The sequence below is a fragment of the Haplochromis burtoni genome, unplaced genomic scaffold (assembly GCF_018398535.1).
Source record: "Haplochromis burtoni strain Fernald_Lab_line unplaced genomic scaffold, NCSU_Asbu1 Contig_230, whole genome shotgun sequence".
NCBI lineage: Eukaryota > Metazoa > Chordata > Actinopteri > Cichliformes > Cichlidae > Haplochromis > Haplochromis burtoni.
Genome location: NW_024582591.1, coordinates 73930 through 94553, shown reverse-complemented (window position 1 = coordinate 94553; position 20624 = coordinate 73930). Strand labels below are relative to the sequence as shown.

The window sequence follows — 20624 nt, the reverse complement described above, 5'->3', positions numbered from 1 at the left end:
ACACACATCTGTGAAGTTTTGAAATAGTGATTAACCCTTTTTTATTTTGTCAAAAGCATTTAGGAAGTTTTGAAAATTCATAAATTTCTGAAATTAAATTAAATACATAAATCTCAGTGAAATGTAGATAATTGTTGAATTGGGTGACATTCTCCTGGTTTGTCATGTTCTGTGAATAAAGGATGCTTTCATGCATGTCACTGGACAAAAGGCTGAAATTTCTTCTATGATCTCAGTAGTATAATTCCTGATCCCACCAACCTGTGAAATAGCAAGAGATAGATTCATCATCATGGAATGAGAATGGTTAATTTAATGATGATTGAAGAAGAAGAAGATTTTTAAACTTACTTCCTGGGTGTCTTCTCACTCCCAACTTCCTGATCTCATCATAGACAAAGATTAAAATACCAAATGGAACTGGAACAAACCACCACTGAACCCTGAAGAGAAAATAACCCAATGTGTTAACATTTAAAGAACCTTTTGGTTATTAACAAGCAAAAATGATTGTGTAAGTTAGTAAGTATAATATTAAACATTTTCTACCTATTGTTTCAATATTATGTTTTAATAAAAAATGTGTTCTGTAGATTACTGACAATTTGTTTTCCAATCCAGTCTGAACTATGATTTTAAGATGGTGACCATGTAAATGAGGACCTGTGTTTTTACCTGATGGGCATAAAGTTGAAGATGTTGGGCATTCCAGGGCAGTAGCAAAGCAGATTACCCAGGCAGAGCTGGAAGACTATGGCGGACACCAGGACTCGGTTCCTGCACACAAAAACATAAAATCTCCCAGTCGGATCTTGTTACAGTCACTTATTAGACCAAAGTTACCTTTATGACAAAACACATGGGAAATTTCCCAGATAAATGTATCAAACTTGTGTTTTGTGTTTAGGAATTGCAAAATTAGTGTTTAACAAAGACTCTGTAGTCAGCTGTAGCTCTTAAGAAAAGTGGCTATACAAGCGTCTAATGTTGCCACTTTCCTGACTCTAGTTTCATGTGTTGCACTTTAAGCTCTTTTTGCTTAATTTCAAGACAATCAGCAGGGTTAGCTATCTTGGATAACAGTTAAACACTCAGACAGGAATTATGCTGGTTTTCTACTTTATCCTGGTTTCACAGTTATTGACAAACTAGAAATGTTTCCGCTTCACATTTAGCTAGTAGCAAGTCATGGTATAGACGGGTCTTTGCTGACCTGAAGAAGCCTTGCTGGAATGCAGAGAGACGTCGTGTTTTCCTGATGAGCACATCTGCGATCTGGCAAATCTCTATACTGACGAAAAACACGGTGTAGCACGTATATTCTTGATACAGCCTCTGACTGTAGGTCTGCACACAGAGAAGAGGAAATGAGAGAGTAAGTCCTTCCATAAAGAAATTACAAATATCCCTATTACCAAAAACACTTATAGTAACACTGAAAGTAAAACAGAAGGTCTAAGCTAACCCATTCTTGTCCATAGCTGTCTTGTAAGTCTTGAAGTTTGACGTCTTCCCACTGACCCCGCAGGCCAACGCATAAGAGTGGAAACCAACCCTCCTGAGCCATGGCGGTGAAATAATCAGTAAAACCTGCGTAAGACTGAATGGCTCCTAAAACATACATAGAATAAAAAGGGTCAGAAGTTTCTAAACAGTATGAGACAAAATAGATATTCTAAGTATTAGCAGTACCATCTCATCTGCTGCACTTTACAGGATGGACTGAGATAGTTTTGTGTTTGTCATTCAGTTAAGGGTAACTGGGATAAGCAATTCCAATAGTAAACCTGTACTGCATGTATATTTTAATGACACAAACACTTATAGCCACACCTATCTGGAAGTACGAATACACAGCCAGGGCTTCGTTCACTAGGCGATCACGCCGGGGGTTCCTAGGTTTAAGGTGCATGATGTCACTCTCTGCTTTCTCGTATGCCAGAGAAACCGAGGGGAACTACACCAGAGAGAAATAAACATACGAGATATCAGTCCAAAGCACATATGAGAGTGAAGAATATATTAATATCACTAAATCACCCACTGTTAAGGGCTAAACTGTGTGTGAGTGGTGCAAGCAAATATAGGATAACAGCAATCATCACCAGTTAAACCAAATTATCAGCGTAATGACTGTAATTAAGCAATTTTCTTCCTTAAGGAACTGGTACTAATGACATAATTACTCACAATGTCAGTGGCCAGTTCAATGAACAGGATGGTGATGCAGCCGAGAGGAAGAGGCACGCTGACGGTGATGTAGACCAGATATGGAGTCAGCTCAGGAATGTTCTTTGTTAGCGTGTAGGCAATAGACTTCTTCAGGTTGTCAAAGATAAGACGGCCTACAGACACACATACACAGGTGTGACAACAAAAGGACTCAATGTGCTTTAGCTTTAACTGTTCATTGCTTAGTACAAGTAACTGCAGGATGTTTATAATTACCACAGGTTTTACCTCAAAATCAATAGTACTTTAAGTAGGAAAATATAAATTCACTCTACATACGACCACTTTTAATACACAGCAGAGTTTCTTCTCAAGTCTCACCCTGCTCCACTCCGGTGACAATAGAAGCAAAGTTGTCGTCCAGTAAGATCATGTCTGCTGCGTTCTTCGCAGCATCTGAGCCAGCGATCCCCATGGCGACGCCAATATCGGCCTTCTTAAGAGCGGGAGAGTCGTTCACGCCATCACCTGTCACAGCCACAATGGAGCCCTGGGGTGTTGAAAGATGAAAACAGTCATTAACCTGAACACACTGGGTAAAATGATATGAGCAAACCAATCTCTTCCCCTGCTGCTTCTTCATTCACTGTCCTCACAGGGGGGCCATAGTAAGGTCTAATATCTAACATCTTACTGTAAGGGGACCGTAAGATATTAGCATATGCTTTTATGAAACATGTGCACAACAAGTTTAAAAGTCAGGCCGCGAGTTATGAGGTGGAGGCAGGGTAGTGAGAGGTCACAGTGTATTTGTATTTACCAAACGCTGACAGCTCTCCACAATAATCAGTTTCTGCTGAGGGGATGTTCTTGCAAACACCATCTCAGGATGGTTGCGCAGTGCCTCGTCCAATTCGTCGCTGCTCATGTCTTTCAGCTGGCCACCGCTGATCACACAAGCACGAGCTTCACTGTGCAGACACATACATATACATCGTTTATTTATTTGTCACAACATATGCTGAATGATTGTGAGAAATAAACATTAGACTCAAATGTACAGACAGTCAAATGTATAAGCCACTGAAATGGGAATTGTTTAAATTGTGGTCTGAAGCGATGCGGTCACCTCTTGTTGACTTGTTCCACAGGTATGCGCTTCCTCTGGGCAATATCCTCAACTGTTTCACTGCCTTCTGAGATGATGCCAACATTAGCTGCTATTGCCTTTGCAGTAATTGGATGGTCTCCAGTTACCATGATAACCTAAAGTTATGAGAAAAAAAAATTGCATTACATGAGTAAAAACTATTTTTTAGAACTCAAACCATCTAAAAAACAAGCCGTTTAAGTGTGGCCATAGTAACGCACCCTGATACCAGCAGTACGGCATTTCATCACTGCATCGGGTACAGTGGCTCTTGGTGGGTCAATCATTGAGATGAGGCCAGCAAAGCACAATCCAGATGTGGGGAAATTCATGTCATCCGTTTCAAATTGATAGCCACGAGGAAACTCTTTCTCATTTAGATAAAGGTGACAGAAACCTGGGAGCGCAGGGAAGGATGGTTAAAAACACAAAACCCAAAGCACCACCAAAATTAATTATGTACTATCAATTATTACGGCCCATAAAACAAAGCTGATTACAGTGAAAATGTTTTGAAAGATTTGCTCAAACCTCCAACAGTGTGTGGCGGGAAAAACAAACAACTCTAGCAACATTTCAATGAGAAGCACTCTAACCCAGTACTCTTTCTCCCAGCCCTCCCAGGTCCATGTAAGCCGTCTGAAAGGATTCGCTCCACTGCTCGTCCAGCGGCAGCTCCTGGCCTTTTACCAAAATGGTGGAGCAGCGTTCCAAAATACGTTCTGGTGCTCCCTTCATCACCAGCAGATAACGCAGGTCCAGCGGATCCTCTAGTTCATGGATAGACAGCTAAGGATCAGACAAGACAATTAAGTAATGTAAAGCTCCAGGTGACCACAAAATGATCTTTTTTTTTTATCATTAAGAATGCAGGGATTCATCAAGCATGACAAAATATCTCTGTTGCTACCTGAAACTTGTTGGTAGAGTTGAAAGGCACTTCCACAATTTTCTTAAAGCGGTTTCGGTAGTCCATGGTGTTTCCTACAGTGAGCTCAGTGAACTTGAGCAGAGCGGTCTCAGATGCATCTCCAACCACAATCCGCTATGAGAGGCGGTAAAAGCAATGTGATGAGAACAAATCTTTTCATGAGAGAGTTAGATAATGGGCCACCGAGCTACTATAACTTTATATAATGTTTATAATAAAGCAAGACTAAATGCAACATTTTGCAGGGCCAGAGTTGCACTATATGCAAGCTGACTCCAAATCAAGTCAAACCAAGTTTAATTAAATAGCACAGAGTTCACGCAATTACGTACATATGAGACAGTAACACCAGAGATCATCCTGTACCTTAGGAATGGGTATTCCTTCCTGGTCCGGTTTGAATATAGCTCTGTTGCAGAGGGCTGCAACTCTCGCCAGGGAACGCCATGTCTCTGATGACTGATCGAAACTTTGACCTATGCATATTTGATTATTGTTATAGAACTGTTTACAGCAATACAACTGGGTGATTTCAAAAGGCACTGCTTTAAATGTGCTTATTTACCAGACTGATCTTCTGTGGTATCAGCAGCGTGAACGTGGTTGTCAAACCAAAGGTGAGCTACAGTCATCCTGTTCTGGGTCAGTGTGCCCGTCTTATCCGAACAGATCACTGAAGTGGAGCCTAAGCACACAAGGGTCAAAGGTTACACACGTGTCTTCTAAACGTACAAGAGACTGGATTTCATGAGGATATTTTTACGATGTTATGAATTGCATACATGATAAACTTTTTGATGAATGGCAATGGCAGTTTTTATTCATAAGACATTTCATTACATAAGCTTCATTTGAAAGAGAAAACATAAAAAATGTAGGTTTATTATAACTTGAGACAATAAAACAGCCAAAAAAAACCCCAAAACAATTTAACAGACAGATATAAACTGTCAAGCCTGTGGAAAAGCACTCAGCGCGTTATTATTAACTAATATCTAAATATTGCCAAACTTGCAATGATTTTATCACCACAATTGAACTCAGTGAGACTTTAAATAAGCTAATTATAAATAAAAATGATCCCTTTCATCATGAAGTGATTTTATAATAAGCTGTCTCTGTTGAGTAACAGTCTGATATGCTGACCTAATGTCTCCACGGCCTCCAGGTTCTTCACAACACAGTTCTTCCTGGCAAGTCGCTTAGCAGTGAGAGACAGACAAACCTGTCCAAAAGAAACAGTTTGTTATGGGCTGGTGTGTTACTACAAAGAAGAACCACAGAGAAAACGAGTAACTGTGTACTAATACACAACACGTGATTCTTCAAAATGAGCACTTGTAAAGCTGGGTTCTCTTATTATAAGACAGACAGGTATTTGACACACAGAGATGTTATAGTAGATGTGAAACTTACGGTTACTGTAGCAAGTAGCCCTTCTGGCACATAAGCCACCACAATAGCCATGAAGAAGATCATGGCTTCCAGGAAGGCATATCCAATAAACATGGCAACCACAAAGAAGGTAAACCCAAAAAAGATCGCAAGACCAGCAATGATGTCCACAAAATGCTCAATCTCGATAGCGATAGGCGTCTTCTCGTTTCCGACACCACTTGCTAAGCTGGCAATCCGACCGATGATGGTACGATCGCCTGTGTTAATGATCACGCCAGTGGCCACACCTGGAGAGGAGAGGAGATACTGTATGTTTGTTTACCGTGTTTAGTTACTGCTTCTGCTTCACAACAAACTGAAAAATATTAGCATAAGCCATCATAGACCTATTTTAGGAAAAGATAATGTGTTAAAGAGTACGAAAGCCAACCCTATTATCTAATGTACCTTCCAGACAGGTTGTGGAGAAGAAAGCAATGTTCCTGGTCTCCAGGGGATTCTCGTGAGTACATTCGGGGCTCCTGGTTTGTGGTTCAGACTCCCCAGTCAAGGACGAGTTGTCAACCTGGCACACAAAGTATATTTACAAAAGATTTCCTACATATCTGCATGTTGAAATCGAGATAAGAAACAGAGGTGTGCGATAATGGACCGAGCTCTTTCATGTTTTTAATTCCATTAGCCAAGTAAATGAGAACCTTTTAGTGTCCCTCCATTATTCAAATCATCAACTCGTGTTATTTAAAAAAATGTTACTTTTTAAACTTTGACCATAGGCCTGCATTATAACATAGCATTATAACATTTCTAATAAAGCATCCAATGCTATAGGACAGTATCCTGTCCACAGTGCACTGCAGTATGTGTGTATTTTACCTTGCAGCCCTGACTAGTGATGATGCGAATATCAGCAGGGACTCTGTCTCCTCCTTTGATCTCCACCAGATCCCCCACCACTAGTTCGTTAGCATTGATCTGGTTCTTCTGACCATCACGGATTACTAGGGCTTGCTAATGTTGGAGAGTGGGTTGCCAGATTAGACAGGATGAAAGAGGATTAAAACATGAAGGCCAGAGAGATATAACAGACGTCATTAATAATATAGGCCAACATTTGGTAACATTTTGACACCCGCATTTGTGCAACTTACTTGTGGAACTAGGTTTTTGAAGCTGGCAATGATGTTAGTACTCTTGAATTCTTGGTAGTAACCAAAACAACCGGTTACCACGACAACAGCAATAAGGACAATGGCCAAGTACAGCTGGAGTGAGAGAGAGAGAGACAGAGGATGTTAAAATAGGACGTCGTTGCCCTCCTTCCCACAGTCTCTCTTCATTTGCCTCCCAGTTCTCTCCGATACTTCCTGCTCAAATCAATTTACATGAGCCATAATGCATTGGGTTCAGTCGTACACTAAAGGAGAAGCAAGAGAAAGGGAAGAGTGCCGACTCACATCATCAAAGCTTGTGAGGTTCCCTCTTCCTAGTTCAATTCCAAAGGCGATGAAGCAGATAACAGCGGCAACCCACATGAGACACTGGAGGCCTCCAGCCAGCTGCCTGGCAAACTTCACATACTCAGGAGTTCCTTTAGGAGGCTTCAGCTCATTAAGACCATCTCTCTCCAAGACCTCTCGGGCAAATGAGGAGGTCAAGCCCTGTGGATGGAGCACAGAGCAAGACACATGAAAAAAAGTGAACTTTAAAAAAGGACAGAGGCACTGCCTTTGTCTTGTTTAATGTTGCATAATAAATAATAAATAAACAAGACTGAAATAAAAGATGAGAAATGGCTTACTTTATCGACACTGGTGGTGTACCTCATTTCAAGCTCTTCAATTGTTATTTCATGGTCATCCTGCAGAAGGAGACAGACAAAATTACAGATTCAGAAATCTTCCAAAGGGGAGTGAGCTAAGGTTATGTACTCATATCTAAATTGATGCATTTGGTCAGATCTCAACAGCAGCTGGAATAAGTCACAAAAGTAACGTGGAAAGTGATAGAGCCTTTATTCAACTAACGCCCAATCCTTTCTACATGATTAAAGGTGATAAAAGAACAAAGCTTTCTTAAAATCACTCACTATATCCATTTCTTTTTTCATGCCCTCCAGCTTTTCCTTCTTCTTCATCTTTTTCTTCTTCTTCTTGTCCATGTCGCCATTCATTTCGAACATGTCGTATGAGTCCTGAATGCAGGTAGATATGGAAACAATACTTAAGTCCATATATTTTTGATGGTGAAGAGACCAAAACAAAAATAATTTCATACATTTGGTATACACAGCACCCTTCAATGTGACCTTTGTATTGCTAACATTAAATGCTTCTTAAATTAGTTTTTTGTTAAATTACTTTTTTACCACTTCATTACAAAACCCACAGATGAACTGTACAGTTAGATAAATAATACTTATGTATTTATGTATATATCTGAAATTATGTATTGCTAATTTCAACTGAGGCATTTCTGTATACTGCACAGTTATTTATAGACATCTATAAACATATACGCTTTTTTGAACCCATTCCCAAATATACCAGAAACTACAAAACAGGTCCATTTTATTTTTATATTAGATCGACCTGCTGCTCTTTTTCACACTTAATTCATAATATTCTGTGTCACCTACTTTCATGGTTGCAGGTGTGACACGGGAAGGTTCTCCCAAATCAATGGAGGTCCACACCACTCTGTTTTTCTTTGCCCCCGAAATTTTGTCACTTAAGGTACAGTCCCGAACACGCGCCCTGTTTCTCACTCTCTCTCTCACACACACGCGATCTTACACACACACACACACAATGGTCTGAGACACAACAAATTTTCTGGGAAAGGTTTTTATACCTCAAAAAGTCCTTTTAATTTGCACATGCGCACTCACACTGCTGGAAACAGACTCGTGTTTATCAAGCAGCCTGCGTAAAATGTCACCTCTAGTCAGGTTACACGGAACACACACACACACACACACACACACACACAAGCTTATGATACGAGTGAAACTGTATTGTGTATCTCTTATCTAACCTTAGCATGTTTTTCCTGATAAACTGAATGAAATTAAAAGCAAGGAACAGTGAAGGTTAATAGAGACCAATGTCATTCCAACCACATAATCTTAACATTGCAGTGCACCCACTACCTCCCAATATTGAACAACAATCCACTTTACATTGATAGATTCTGATAAATTCAGACATCTAATTGACTGAATTATTGAAAATAATTCACTGATTATTACTAATTATATAAGTATATAATAAAATGTAGTTCTGATAGAAAAGATGTGAAAAAACAGACATAACTAAAATTCACAGCCTAACAGCTGTGCCACAGGACCAGACAGCCAATGACGGCCTGCAGCTCCACAAAGCAAAATACAAACAAAAACATCAGAGGGGAAATTGCCTGCAGCTTGTGTTAATCAGCTGTCACACCTGCTGCCAATCTCAGCTTATCCGCGGTGCTGGAGCAGGTTACCTCGACCACAGAGGAAGGTTAATGGTGTCAGCGTGTTCACTGATGTCGCTTGCCTCCCACTGCAAGCTGAGTGTCGCAGAGACTGGCACTGTGACAGCTCATACTCGTTCGGTCTAAGCCCATATCCTCCTCCGTTTACAGCATTAACCCCAAACTACCACCACATGTTATTAATGCACTCCTGTCTATCCACAGGTGTGGAATGTGGTTGCCATTTATGTTCGTTTGTGATTCCTACAGCTGCATCACAGCATTAAAAATAAAAAGTAAAGCAAAAAAACAAAAAAACATGAGCACTAGATCACATATATGTGCTTTACCAAATAGCTAAAGAACCCATTCAAATATGCATGTGATATGTGAGTATCTGGGTCTATTATCTGCTATATTAATGTCAATGAGATGATGCAAATTAATTTTACCAGTTCCTTCTACCTTATTCTGAATCTCCACCTTTACTGGCTATTTGATTTTTAAACATTAGCAATTGCAAATCAATCGATTTAATCCAAATCAAAAAACTGTAATGATGAATAGGCTATGTGGTTAATAAGTACAAAAAAAGATTTAGCTTGTATAGAGACCGTCGTGTTGAGGGACAAAACGTTTAGTAGTTTTGACTCAGTTTGGACTTTGCTTATCAGATATTAGATTGGAAAGACGCAAAGAAGAAAAAATATGTAATTTTTAGAAATACATTTAAAAATAATAAATGGACAGTTCAGAGTTGATTTATGTATCAACATATACTTTAACTATAATAGCCTGTGGTTATGTACCAAACGGAGTTAAGGTCATACTGTCCCTTACCTGTTCCTACGTAGAACTCTTTGCATGCTGTGTAAATAAAAAGATAAATAGCAGGTACGATAAGCTGTGTTTAAGGGAGTCAATATTATACCACACTGTATAATAGTCTGTACAGTGGTTAGATAATCAAAGTACTTTTATCAGCTCTAAGAACGCAGTGCTGGAGGGTGGATAGGTGAGGGGAAACTCTCTGCTCAGATTGTCGTCTGCAGGGCCCAAACATGACAGAGCCTCTTCCGTGTTTTTACAGATGTCTGCAGACACTCATTGTTGTAGGGGAGACCGGGGATAGTTGTAACATTTTTGACATTTCTGTCTGTAAATTGGAGCTCTTTTAAGGTAGTGGATTCAAAATGTAATGCAAAGTATTTACATGTCTCTGCTATTAAATAGTGCAGCTATTTTCTCTGCAGCACAATTACCCATTGCATGGTGTGGCCTCAAACACGAAGAGTGAAATGTTACAATTAACCCCATAGTCTGGGTTAGTTGTAACATATCCTGGGGTGAAATGTAACACAATGAAATAAGGGTACTAACAAAACATTAACATGTAATCTTTGTTTATTCAACACATGAATGCACTTACATCCATTTATGTAGCTATGTGTGTGTGTGTGACAGAATGCAGAAATCTAGCTTTTGAACATATTCCAACCCCCCAAAAAAGACAAATTATGGAATTTTCTGCAACTGAATATTTCATTAATTTTGGTTGGTCTTCCTTGAGTTTGGCCTCATTGGCTCAGTGGGCATTATAACCTACAACTCTTGCACCAATTTTGAACATAACAATGAAGCTGAAAAAATGTAGTTGTTCACCAGCATCGCAATTCCATTACTTTTTATCATGGCTTACCTTGGTGTGGTTTGCAAAGTGCTTCAGAAAGATGAGGAAATCTGTTTCTTGCACCCATCCTGATTTATTTCCACTACCAGTACTTCCTACTGGTCCATCTCTGACACAGTGGTCTGCATAATGTATGTGTGGGAACACAAACAGTGGAGGAATTGTGTTGCCAATGGCATTAACCACATATACAAAAGCGACCAGTGAACCTCTCTCTGCTGATGTCGTTGCCCCAACTTGTTTAATATAAGTTAAAGTAATAGTGTGGTAAGTTGTAACATCTGCATTATTGTTACAACTAACCCAGACTGTTGCTGTTACAACTGACCCAGACTCCTATAGCCATGAACTAGCTAACATTACAGCCAACGGCTAAAACATTAGCACTAAAGACCTACACAGAATATATCCCCATAGACATACAAATAACATAATTTAAGTTTGATGGGTTTAACTGCAAAGCAGATAATGCTATTACAAATTGAAATAAAGTAGAAAAACTTACTTTTTGGCATACAAATTACTTTTTTTCATGTTAAATTGTCTGTGTTTGACAAAATGTGCTGATTTTTCACATGTGATAGCAGAACTGAATTGGGCATGCACAGGATGAGTCACATCATTTGAAACTTAGCCCTGATTGGAGAAATTGGAAGTGTTACAACTGACCCACGTTACAACTATCCCCGGTCTCCCCTACCACTCTCCCTTCCTCATTTATACATACTGACAATGGCTTGAATGCAAAATTTCAAGTTTTTAAATATTGCTCCATCAGACCTCTCGCCACTGATTTTTGTTCAGTTTATGTAATTTGACATATATCAGCCTTTTCTCCCCGTTTCTCTTCCTTAAGCATGTCTTCATTACAGCCAACCTTGCACAGAGACCATTTCTGATGAGGCTCAAGCAAACAGTAGATGGGTAGAATAAAGGTCAGATGCATATCTCACGTTCTGTATCAGGACTTTGCTTAATTGTTTCCAATTTCATGAGAACATGACTTTCAGATACTATTCATCTGTTGTAAATAGTGTTTTGGGCTGCTACTTATTCTTTTGTCCTCCATCCAGGGCTGAACTCTTAGTCGAGGTGGCTCACCATGATTACTCAGTATATATATATTTGTTATTGAAACTGACACAAGTTTTAGTCAGTTGGTACTATAAGCAGTGGCCATTCACTGGTCAACTAGCCATTCATTTTGCCTGAACCCTTGAACTTCTCCCTTCCTTATTATGTCCCTCCATCTATTTTCTTACCGAGTTAATTTAACCCCTCCTTTGTCTCTTCCTCACTCTGTTGCACTTCTCCATGACTAATGCTAACAACAGCAGCCTCCTGTGACTGTGAGAAAGTCACCATAAAAGTACTGGTGTGTGTGTGTGTGTGTGTGTGTGTGTGTGTGTGTGTGTGTGTGTGTGTGTGTGTGTGTTTGTTTGTTTGCTTGTTTTTCTCTCTCCTCTCTCTCTCAGCTTTTCAGCTCCACCTTTTCACCACTTTCATTAGACTTTCCATTGGCCCATTAAATCCAGGTATGCCACATTCAGACAGTCCATCCCTGCCTCCACCGCTCTGGTTTCCCCAAGTTTTTGTTTTTGCTGTAGCTCTTTGGAAATCACTTTGCCTGTCAAAATGGTAACCTACAATAAAATGGAAAATTAAATGGGAACTAGTGATGGGTTTTTGTGCCTAAAGATAGAATTTAAAATTAGTTCTTTGCTAAGTTGTCTGTTATGTGTAGACACAGCACTGGTTCACCCCTTTTTTAATGATTCTTTGGTCAATGTTAAGTGGCTGATCAAAAACAAAAAAAGAAGAAGAAGAAGAAAAAGAGAAAGCCCAATTCCTGTGAAAATGGCCAGGTACAAGGACAGTGCTGACGAATGAAAAAGCAGCCAATGTCGAAAGATTGACTGACCCTCAGAAAATCTGTAGAACTACTGCTCAAGAAGAAAAAAAACATGTAAGCAAAATATAACAAAGTAATGCAATGGGTGGTTCAAGAGTTTTGCACAGTGCTGTCTCCTGTCAAGTGTGATGAGAGCGTTCACACCAACTGTGACGGTAAACTAAGTAGCTTGCAAATAAGACAGATTTGCCCTGAATGTGAGCTTCATTTCATTCATGAACTGGTGAACGTTTGGATTTGGTTTATATAGAAATGCATTACATTATAAAATAGATTCAAACACACACTATTGAACGCGACCTGGACTCTCGATTCTTGTCGGGCGACTCGAAACATTTCCAGCCAATGACAGCGACATCCGCTGATCACGTGACAGCGTCCGACGACGTCAATTTTCTGCGACCACCTCTCCTAGACACTTTCCATGTGAACAACTTTCGCCAAAATGATCGTAAATTAAAGGTAAGCCTTTGGTTATTTGGGTAGCCGGTGAAACCGTGCAGTGAGTCTGCTCTCCGACGTACAGACACGAGTATTATGAGGGGAGGTAGATGGCAGACCGGCGTTTCACTGCGCCTCTTCCTCTCTACAAGGTCAGGATTCAACGTTACATGACAAGACCAGCGTGTTCTCTCTTGCTGCCGGGTTCCGTGTAAAGAAGATGGGTTTTAATCAGCGTTACAGTAGCATGTACTGCAGAGCTAGGTTTAGATGCATTATTGACGAAGAAAAACTGCGTACCACTGGTTACACAACCACTTTCACCATTAGCGACGCTGTTCAGGAAATCTGTATCACAAGTAGAAGATGAAACATGGCTAAAGCATTTGGCGGACTTGAAAATGTGTTAACTTGTAGTGAGATTTAAAAGGCGACCCTTTTCTTATAGCCACACTTAATGTTGAATTCTTTACTGCCCCCTCAGGTTTAAAGTGGGATGGTAACACCAGCTGCTGAGCCGTGAGAAAGCCCTTCTTACCTGTCTTTAGCCACTCTCTGTCTCTCAGACTCCATGGCTAGCCGCCTCCTGGGCAGATGTGCCCGTCTGCTCTGCAGGCCCTCCTCTCAGGCCTCAGCTGCTGCTGCTGCTCGCCTACCTCTATCTGCTGCTGGGCCTGCAGAGTTTCAAAGAGCCAAGGGCTGGCCATGGCTCACAGAGAGGTCAATGTGTGAAAGAACAGCAGTTACCAAAGAAGACCACTATTCAGTGAGCCCTACTCGCACACAGCTGGACGAATCGGTGGACAAGGCAACAGTGCCAGAGGACATCCTGTCTGCTTGGGAAAAGTATGGAGGTAATGGTAATCAAGCTGCCACCGCCCTCATGAAGTGGGCCCAGCTGGTACTAAAAACCAAGGGAAAGTTTAAGGAACAACAACCAGAACTGATGATGGATTCAAGGCTCCTGGATATGATGAATACTTTATCTCGGCAGGTACATGAGTGAAGTGCACTAGCTCTGCCCTCATCTATTAAAGTTATCAACATTCAAAAGAATTTTAAGCTTGTCTGTTGAGATAAATATCTCATTTATCTTTGTGTATTCAAGGTGGCCTCTGTGTGGAACAGCAGTCTAGTGTCTGTCTTGCGAACTCTCTGGATTATGGGCGTTTCCCCCGGTGATCCGGTGCTCAGTTCTGTCCAGACAGAAGTCCTGTGGAGAATTCGAAGGCTGACGTACAGACAGCTGGGCTACTTGGTAGACTGGGGAGCAGGCAGGAAAGGTCAGCAGGATGTGGAACTAGTGAACGCTACGCTTAAACAACTTGAACTGCGCTGGACTGAGATTGATGATACGAAAACTGTCAGTGCGCTGATATCCAAAGGAGAACGCATGTCGCCAAGCTTGATGGACAGACTGGAGGACAAGGTATCAGACTTCAAACAACGGTCACCTTTAAAACACGGTTAAAGTTCCAGTTTTGAAGTTTAAAGTTTTAATGTCAGTGTTTTAGGCAGATTTCTGTGTTTAAAAGTTTGGCCCTTCTCACTGGGTTAAAGTCATTTACATGCAATCCCTTGAGATTGCTAAATGGAGAAAGCACGTGTGAAATTTTATATATATATTATAGAAAAAGTTGAAATATTAATGTGTTGATTAGAAATGATAAAAATGATTGTGTCTGTAGTGGCAGCACAGTGAAAGTAACTTAGAGTTAGACACTGTGTCCATATACATAAAACTCTGTACAGAGATTTTACCTAGTATTTAAGGCAGCGATACAGTCATCTTCTTCTTTCATTTAAGTTCTTTTGGAGTATAAATATAACCTAAGAGTGGGATATGTTAATATATTTTGCCTCAGCTTACTGTCATTTTCCTCTGTGCATTTCTTCTAGTATTATTTTACTGTTTTCATCTAACTTACTATTATTATTTTTATATTATTACTCCATTCCCTAATTATTATTATTATTATTGTTTTTATTCTTCTTTAATTACTTGTGTTGTTTCTTTGTTAATTTTAATTGCTTATGCATCTGGGCAAGATCAGTTGTGTTTAATGTGCTATATGAATACACTGATTTGACTTGACATATATTGAAATCATATGAAGGATCCTTTTTCTCCACTTTTAGGCTTTGGAGCTTGCAGAGGGCTTTTCAGGAGAAGATATTCGCAAAGTCTGTGTATCTTTGGCAGCTCAGAGTCGCAGAAGCATCCCACTTCTCAGGGCTCTGTCCTACCACCTTCTCCAGAAACCCTCGGCAGAGTTCACCACACCTTTGATAATGGACATGGCCTTTGCATACGGTAATAACACCATAAATAATAGGCTATGTATGTGTTATCATCACAAGTCTTTATATTAGGTTTGATAAACCTGATGAATGAGGTTTGGTTGTGTTTTGTATATGACTGTCTGCTCACACACTCTGCGCTGCTAACAACAGAACCTTTATCATTGCTTTTAGGGAAGCTGAGTTTCCACCATTCTCAGGTATTTCAGCGAATGGCCTCGGAGTTATTACCCAGAGTCCCTGAGCTCAGTTCTGCTGACATCACACGCTGTGCTAAGTCACTTGGTTTTCTCAAATGGCTCCATATGCCTCTATTTGAAGCCTTTGCTGAGGTGAGTAATCAGCCCCTGATAAAAGTCATTTTCAAAACATTGTGCATCTGTGATTTCAAATTCTCTCTCTATACATTTTGTTTTATCAGCACTACACAGCAAACAGCGACAAGTATACTACTTCTCAGCTGTGTAATCTGCTCATGACTTTTGCCAGACTGGGCTTTCAGCCCAGCAAAGGAGAAGAGTTCTTTAACAAGGTGCTAATGTCATTAAAGGCTTTTTGTTGATTGTGCACATTTCGTTCTGCTTCCTAGCACTGAAACGATTGCTCTCTGTGCTGTTTTGATTAAAGGTGCACTCTGTGTTGGAGAAGGCTGTCTCAGGCCTGGAACCCTTTCTGAAAACGGATGTGGTTTGGTCTCTGTGTGTGCTACAGCAGGCCAAACCCCACTATCTCATTCCCCTCATACAGCAAAATCACGTTTCCAAACTTTCAGGTAAGACTCGGTACTGTGTGTGTGTTTATCCTCAATTCTCAGTTCTGCAGATATGCGCTTTATGTGACGCAGCAGGCTCACACAAGTAAATCAGGTTTCCTCTAAATTGTCAGACTTTCAGGGTGAAATACACGGCCTGCTCCTTTAAAGTAGGAGAGGCTGGTGAATGTGCTTCAGGTAACTGATAAGGAAGCCCCTATCACATTACCAAAATTCCTGGTATGCGTTGAGGCAGAAACAACAGATGATAACAGCAGGACATCCAATCAGACCCAGAAAACCAGCACAAAGATTGTTTTGCCAAATAAAATAAAAGACTTGAAAAACATCCCTCCCACAATTCAGAGCTGAATCCCCACACAGCACCTATGTGATACCACAGGCTGAAAGTTTTACAAGCTGAAACATGGAGGAAATGTTCACCACAGCTGTCATGGAGACCGATACATAATGCAGCTCAAAGATTGTAAACTAAATAGTCATACCAGAATAAAGAGCTGACAGGAACATGTTGGCATGGGATACTTTTTTAGTGCAGTTGATTCATTTTATTCTGACTTTATGTGCATTACAATAATCTAATGCTTGTTTTACCTTTAGTGCAAACTTCTTAAAGTATATTTAAAAGAAAATGGAATTTAGATACAAAATATGATACTGTTCCCTTTAAAATAAATACTGAGCTGCCTTGGTGGTGGTCTGCGTTCTCTGAGTGTCTCTTGCATTTTATGTTGTATTTGTTCAGTTTTTGAGAGATTTTGAGTTTGTTCGGTTGCTACCTTTGCAAGGTCTCCCGTGTAAAACCAGATTTGATCTCACTTCCTTGTTAAATAAAGGGAATAGATAAATGAAAATGAATTGGCCCTGTAGTTTTCTTAATCACAGGTTTTAACCCTAACTGTGGTTGGTGTGCACAAATAAGGACAATTGTATAGACCTCTTACCACTCACAGTAGCTTGTGAAGTAGAGCTGAGTGACTGAATCAATGTAACTGCAATGCAGGGATGCTAACCACAAAACTGTCTGGGCTATATAGGCAAGACAGGAAGGAAATTTTTAAGGGAAAAAAAATATATATATATATATTGTTACACCCTGGCCTAGGCAACCGGCGTGCAACTTCCACAAAAATAATTCCAAGACGTGATTTAAAGCAAGATACGACATTTATTTACATCACCAAACACAAGGCGCCAAACTATTTACAACGGGGGGGAAAGATCACGACCATGACATACAGAAACACAGGGCTTAAATACATAGAAGGAGCAATTAGGGAATGGACCACAGGAGGGATACACAGCTGGGGCAAATTAGACCTGACGAGACAAGGAAACGTAAACTGAACACTAAGATAACACAGACTTTCAAAGTAAAACAGGAAACACATAACAGTCACGCCAAAACAAAACGCCTAAAACAATACACTGCCACCGCCGAACCGTAACAATATATATATAAATATATAAAAGACCTCAGATCTCTCTGATTCCCATCTTTTTTTCTCTTTTTTTAACGTTGTGTTGTAGTGTCTTTCTGGGCATTTATGGTTAACTACCTAAATACCATTCCTGCTCAGCAGATGGCAGTACCACACCACTATACTTCTGACAGGACAAGCTTGATCATCAGTCCCATTTTCCTGTAGAGACAAAAAATTGCTTTGTTTCCTCAAACCTTCTTGTAAGGGTTTTGGAAGCCCTGTTTCCAGTGAGCTGTCGTCACTCATTCTCTTTCCTTTGTGTTTTTTTTCCCTCACTATAGAAGGAAGTCCAGCTCGAGCAGAGAACTACAAACTGAAGCTCTTGCATATCGCTGCTACTCTCAGCTTGGAGCATCCTGGTTCTTTGGATACTCTGTCCTCTCAGAGTGTCCCGTCTTTCCCGGCCAGCAGCTCCCCCCTGTCCCCTCTGCAGAGAACCCTGAGAGAAACATTATTGAAGTTTGTGGGCGGGAGGTCAGAAGCCCTTCGCATTGGTGTTGACACAGTGTATGGATGGACTATTGGTAAGGAGATATAATAAGCCTGGAGATATAATATGAGATTACATGCATCATCACTACTAGAGCGGTTTTGTTTTTTATGTTCTCAGATGGTGAGCTCGTCGTGGATGCTGACAACAAACCAGTTGACATGGTAACAATAAAAGCCCCTCATCTACCAAGCGGAGGAGGAGATCAGGCTTTACCCACAGGAGCACGACGGTGAGTCATAGGGAAGAGTCATGTGGGTTTGGGTACTTAAAGATTTATTTTGAGCTTTTTAATGTTGCAGCATCTTTTGCTCCAGGAATCTAAATATATTTGTCCTCTTTTTTCCCCACATATGTTTTTGTTTTGTTTTTTTAGGGTAGCTTTCCTATCTTGGGAATTTCCCAACTTTGGCTCAAAGAGTAAAGACCTTCTGGGACGTTTTGTCATGATGAAGCGACATCTTCAGTTGGCTGGCTTCATCACAGTAGAGGTGAGTAGAAGCCAGCGTTGTAGCAGTGCCTGAGATGGTGGTGTTTCCCCCCCCCACAGTGACTGAATAATTTTCTCTATATAGGCTGAACAGCTCTGTTTGTTCTTTAGATTAGTTTTTTTATTGCCCAAACTCAGACACACACTAAAGCCAATTGAAATAGAGATCTTCTGTTTTTTTTCTCTGCTTGTGAGCAATATTTCAAAGAAAAGAAGCAGAGAACCAGCACTGCCGCTGCTGCTGTTTCTGTCAGGCTGATTGTGTGCAAACAATGGAGCTAATACTTGTAGAGCTGAGAGTCAGGTGGGCCCCGCTGCAGTCTGTGGTATAAATAGAGCTCCAGCCGCAGCTCTGCCTCATCTAGGCCAATCCAAGCTCTGTCTCTTCTCTCATCTAGGACAATCTCCTTAGCCAACAGTGGACTCACTTGCTTGTCGGATTGCAGTGTTTCAGACTGTATTAACTGACCAACTATATGAATCTAAGAGTGAAAACCAACATTTTATTTTAAATATACATCTTTAATGGTGACAGATGGTCATCAGCTCTGTAAACACATGCTTTGTCTGTTTTATTTTCTTTCAGGTGCCGTATTACGAGTGGCTGGAGCTCAAGACAGAGTGGCAGAAATTAGCCTACCTCAAAGATAAAATGGGGAAGGCTGTGGCCGAGGACATGGCTAAGTGAACTGGGCAACATTTGCAGGCTCAGCTAAATCGGAGCTTTCCCAATCAAATGTGGGACCACCGGGAATACACACACCCACGTTCACACACTCAGAACAGAGCAGCATTGCAGAGCAGCTCTCATATACTGGCACGAAAAAAAGAAAAGGGAAAAAAAAGCATATTTTCCATCTGGTTCCCTTGGAAACGTGTGGGGCTTTCCCTGTTTCCATGGTGACAGTGATAAAGAGTTTTGGAGCCAGAGAGAGGCTGAAATGAACACAAGGCTTCTGCAGAAATTTTATGATCGAGGACTAAGTCATCAGTGGTGACAAGGCAAAACCGAAGCAGCACGGCTGTGTTTCAATTTGTTCCTAATGTGCTCAGCGTCAGGGCGTGAATATACTGAAATAACTTATCTCTGAATGTGTGTCATCTTGTGATGGAATAAATTGTTTTATTTAATTTTCTTTTACCTCCCTTTGTGTTTTAATGCTGTTGCATTCGTTTGCTTTGAGTGGCACTCAGATACAAGATGCTCAATTCTGTGTTTCGCAGCTGGTTTGCACATCACTCTCGTGTGTGTGTGTGTGTGTGTGTGTGTGTGTGTGTGTGTGTGTGTGTGTGTGTGTGTGTGTGTGTGTGTGTGTGTGAGAGAATCTTCTCACTGCTGTGTTAGATAAAATGACGAGTCATTTGATGCCCAGATTTCCTGTATTGAGCGGCAACATGAATTTTGTGAATGCGTTATCTCTTAAATAACTCCACCGCATTTGAATAAATTTTTCCAAACTTCATATGTATGTGCATTAATGTGCATGTTTACTGAAGCCCAGCAGTACTGCCACGATGAAACATGCTAGGGTAAACTTCACTGATAAAACACGTTGCTCACTTGAAACTGCTTACACATCATCATGGACAGCTGCAGCAGCTCTCAGTTGTGGCGTATAAAGGAAGACTGACAACTGCAAACCAGGGCAGAGGAGAGAACTTAACGATGGTTAAAGCACTGCGTGGATAAAATCAGAGCCAAGAATGAGGCAGCAAGAAAGAAAATATTACTTAACTCGAATGCACTTTCCAAAGAAATCGATTTGAGATTGCTGCTTCTTCTCTCCTTTGTTTCCTGCTGTTTAAAAGTTGCAGCTTAGTGGTGTTAAGCAAAATTTCAAGATCAAAGTAAGATAGGGTTAAAGTTAAATCATGACCTGAACAGTATTTCTGGTAAAAAACAAAAACATGAAATGTATAACTTTTTGTGTTGC

At 40.5% G+C, this 20624-nt stretch overlaps 2 protein-coding genes across 2 annotated transcripts; one reads left to right on the top strand and one right to left on the bottom strand.

Annotated features, from left to right (window-relative positions):
• Positions 1–11: 11 nt before the first annotated feature.
• Positions 12–8453, bottom strand: LOC102292413 (ATPase H+/K+ transporting subunit alpha). The gene is made up of 24 exons (XM_005937543.3): positions 8290–8453; positions 7741–7845; positions 7453–7512; positions 7109–7312; positions 6803–6916; positions 6528–6662; positions 6099–6216; positions 5670–5938; positions 5400–5478; positions 4819–4938; positions 4620–4729; positions 4233–4367; positions 3919–4111; positions 3544–3719; positions 3302–3438; positions 2993–3143; positions 2554–2722; positions 2191–2345; positions 1834–1957; positions 1466–1611; positions 1214–1347; positions 676–777; positions 352–443; positions 12–261 (listed from the first exon to the last, which is right to left on the bottom strand). Exons 1-24 carry the CDS (start codon positions 8293–8295, stop codon positions 233–235), a joined length of 3063 nt encoding a protein of 1020 aa, XP_005937605.1. The 5' UTR covers positions 8296–8453; the 3' UTR covers positions 12–232.
• Positions 8454–13059: 4606 nt separating this feature from the next.
• tbrg4 (transforming growth factor beta regulator 4) lies at positions 13060–19826 on the top strand. The gene is made up of 11 exons (XM_005937541.3): positions 13060–13174; positions 13638–14147; positions 14262–14582; positions 15293–15467; positions 15629–15786; positions 15876–15986; positions 16082–16226; positions 17992–18234; positions 18321–18432; positions 18577–18691; positions 19277–19826. Exons 2-11 carry the CDS (start codon positions 13725–13727, stop codon positions 19376–19378), a joined length of 1905 nt encoding a protein of 634 aa, XP_005937603.1. The 5' UTR covers positions 13060–13174; positions 13638–13724; the 3' UTR covers positions 19379–19826.
• The last annotated feature ends 798 nt before the right edge of the window (positions 19827–20624 follow it).

What these genes read in the sequence shown, in the direction of transcription:
- tbrg4 (XM_005937541.3), top strand. Translation starts at nt 13,725, where the DNA reads ATGGCTAGCCGCCTCCTGGGCAGATGTGCCCGTCTGCTCTGCAGGCCC. An exon ending in TGGACAGACTGGAGGACAAG is followed by an intron (nt 14,583 to 15,292) that starts GTATCAGACTTC and finishes CTCCACTTTTAG; the next exon opens with GCTTTGGAGCTTGCAGAGGG. An exon ending in TATTTGAAGCCTTTGCTGAG is followed by an intron (nt 15,787 to 15,875) that starts GTGAGTAATCAG and finishes TTGTTTTATCAG; the next exon opens with CACTACACAGCAAACAGCGA.
- LOC102292413 (XM_005937543.3), bottom strand. An exon ending in ACCTCACAAGCTTTGATGAT is followed by an intron (nt 6,917 to 7,108) that starts GTGAGTCGGCAC and finishes CTCTCACTCCAG; the next exon opens with CTGTACTTGGCCATTGTCCT. An exon ending in GTATTCGTACTTCCAGATAG is followed by an intron (nt 1,612 to 1,833) that starts GTGTGGCTATAA and finishes TGTATGTTTTAG; the next exon opens with GAGCCATTCAGTCTTACGCA.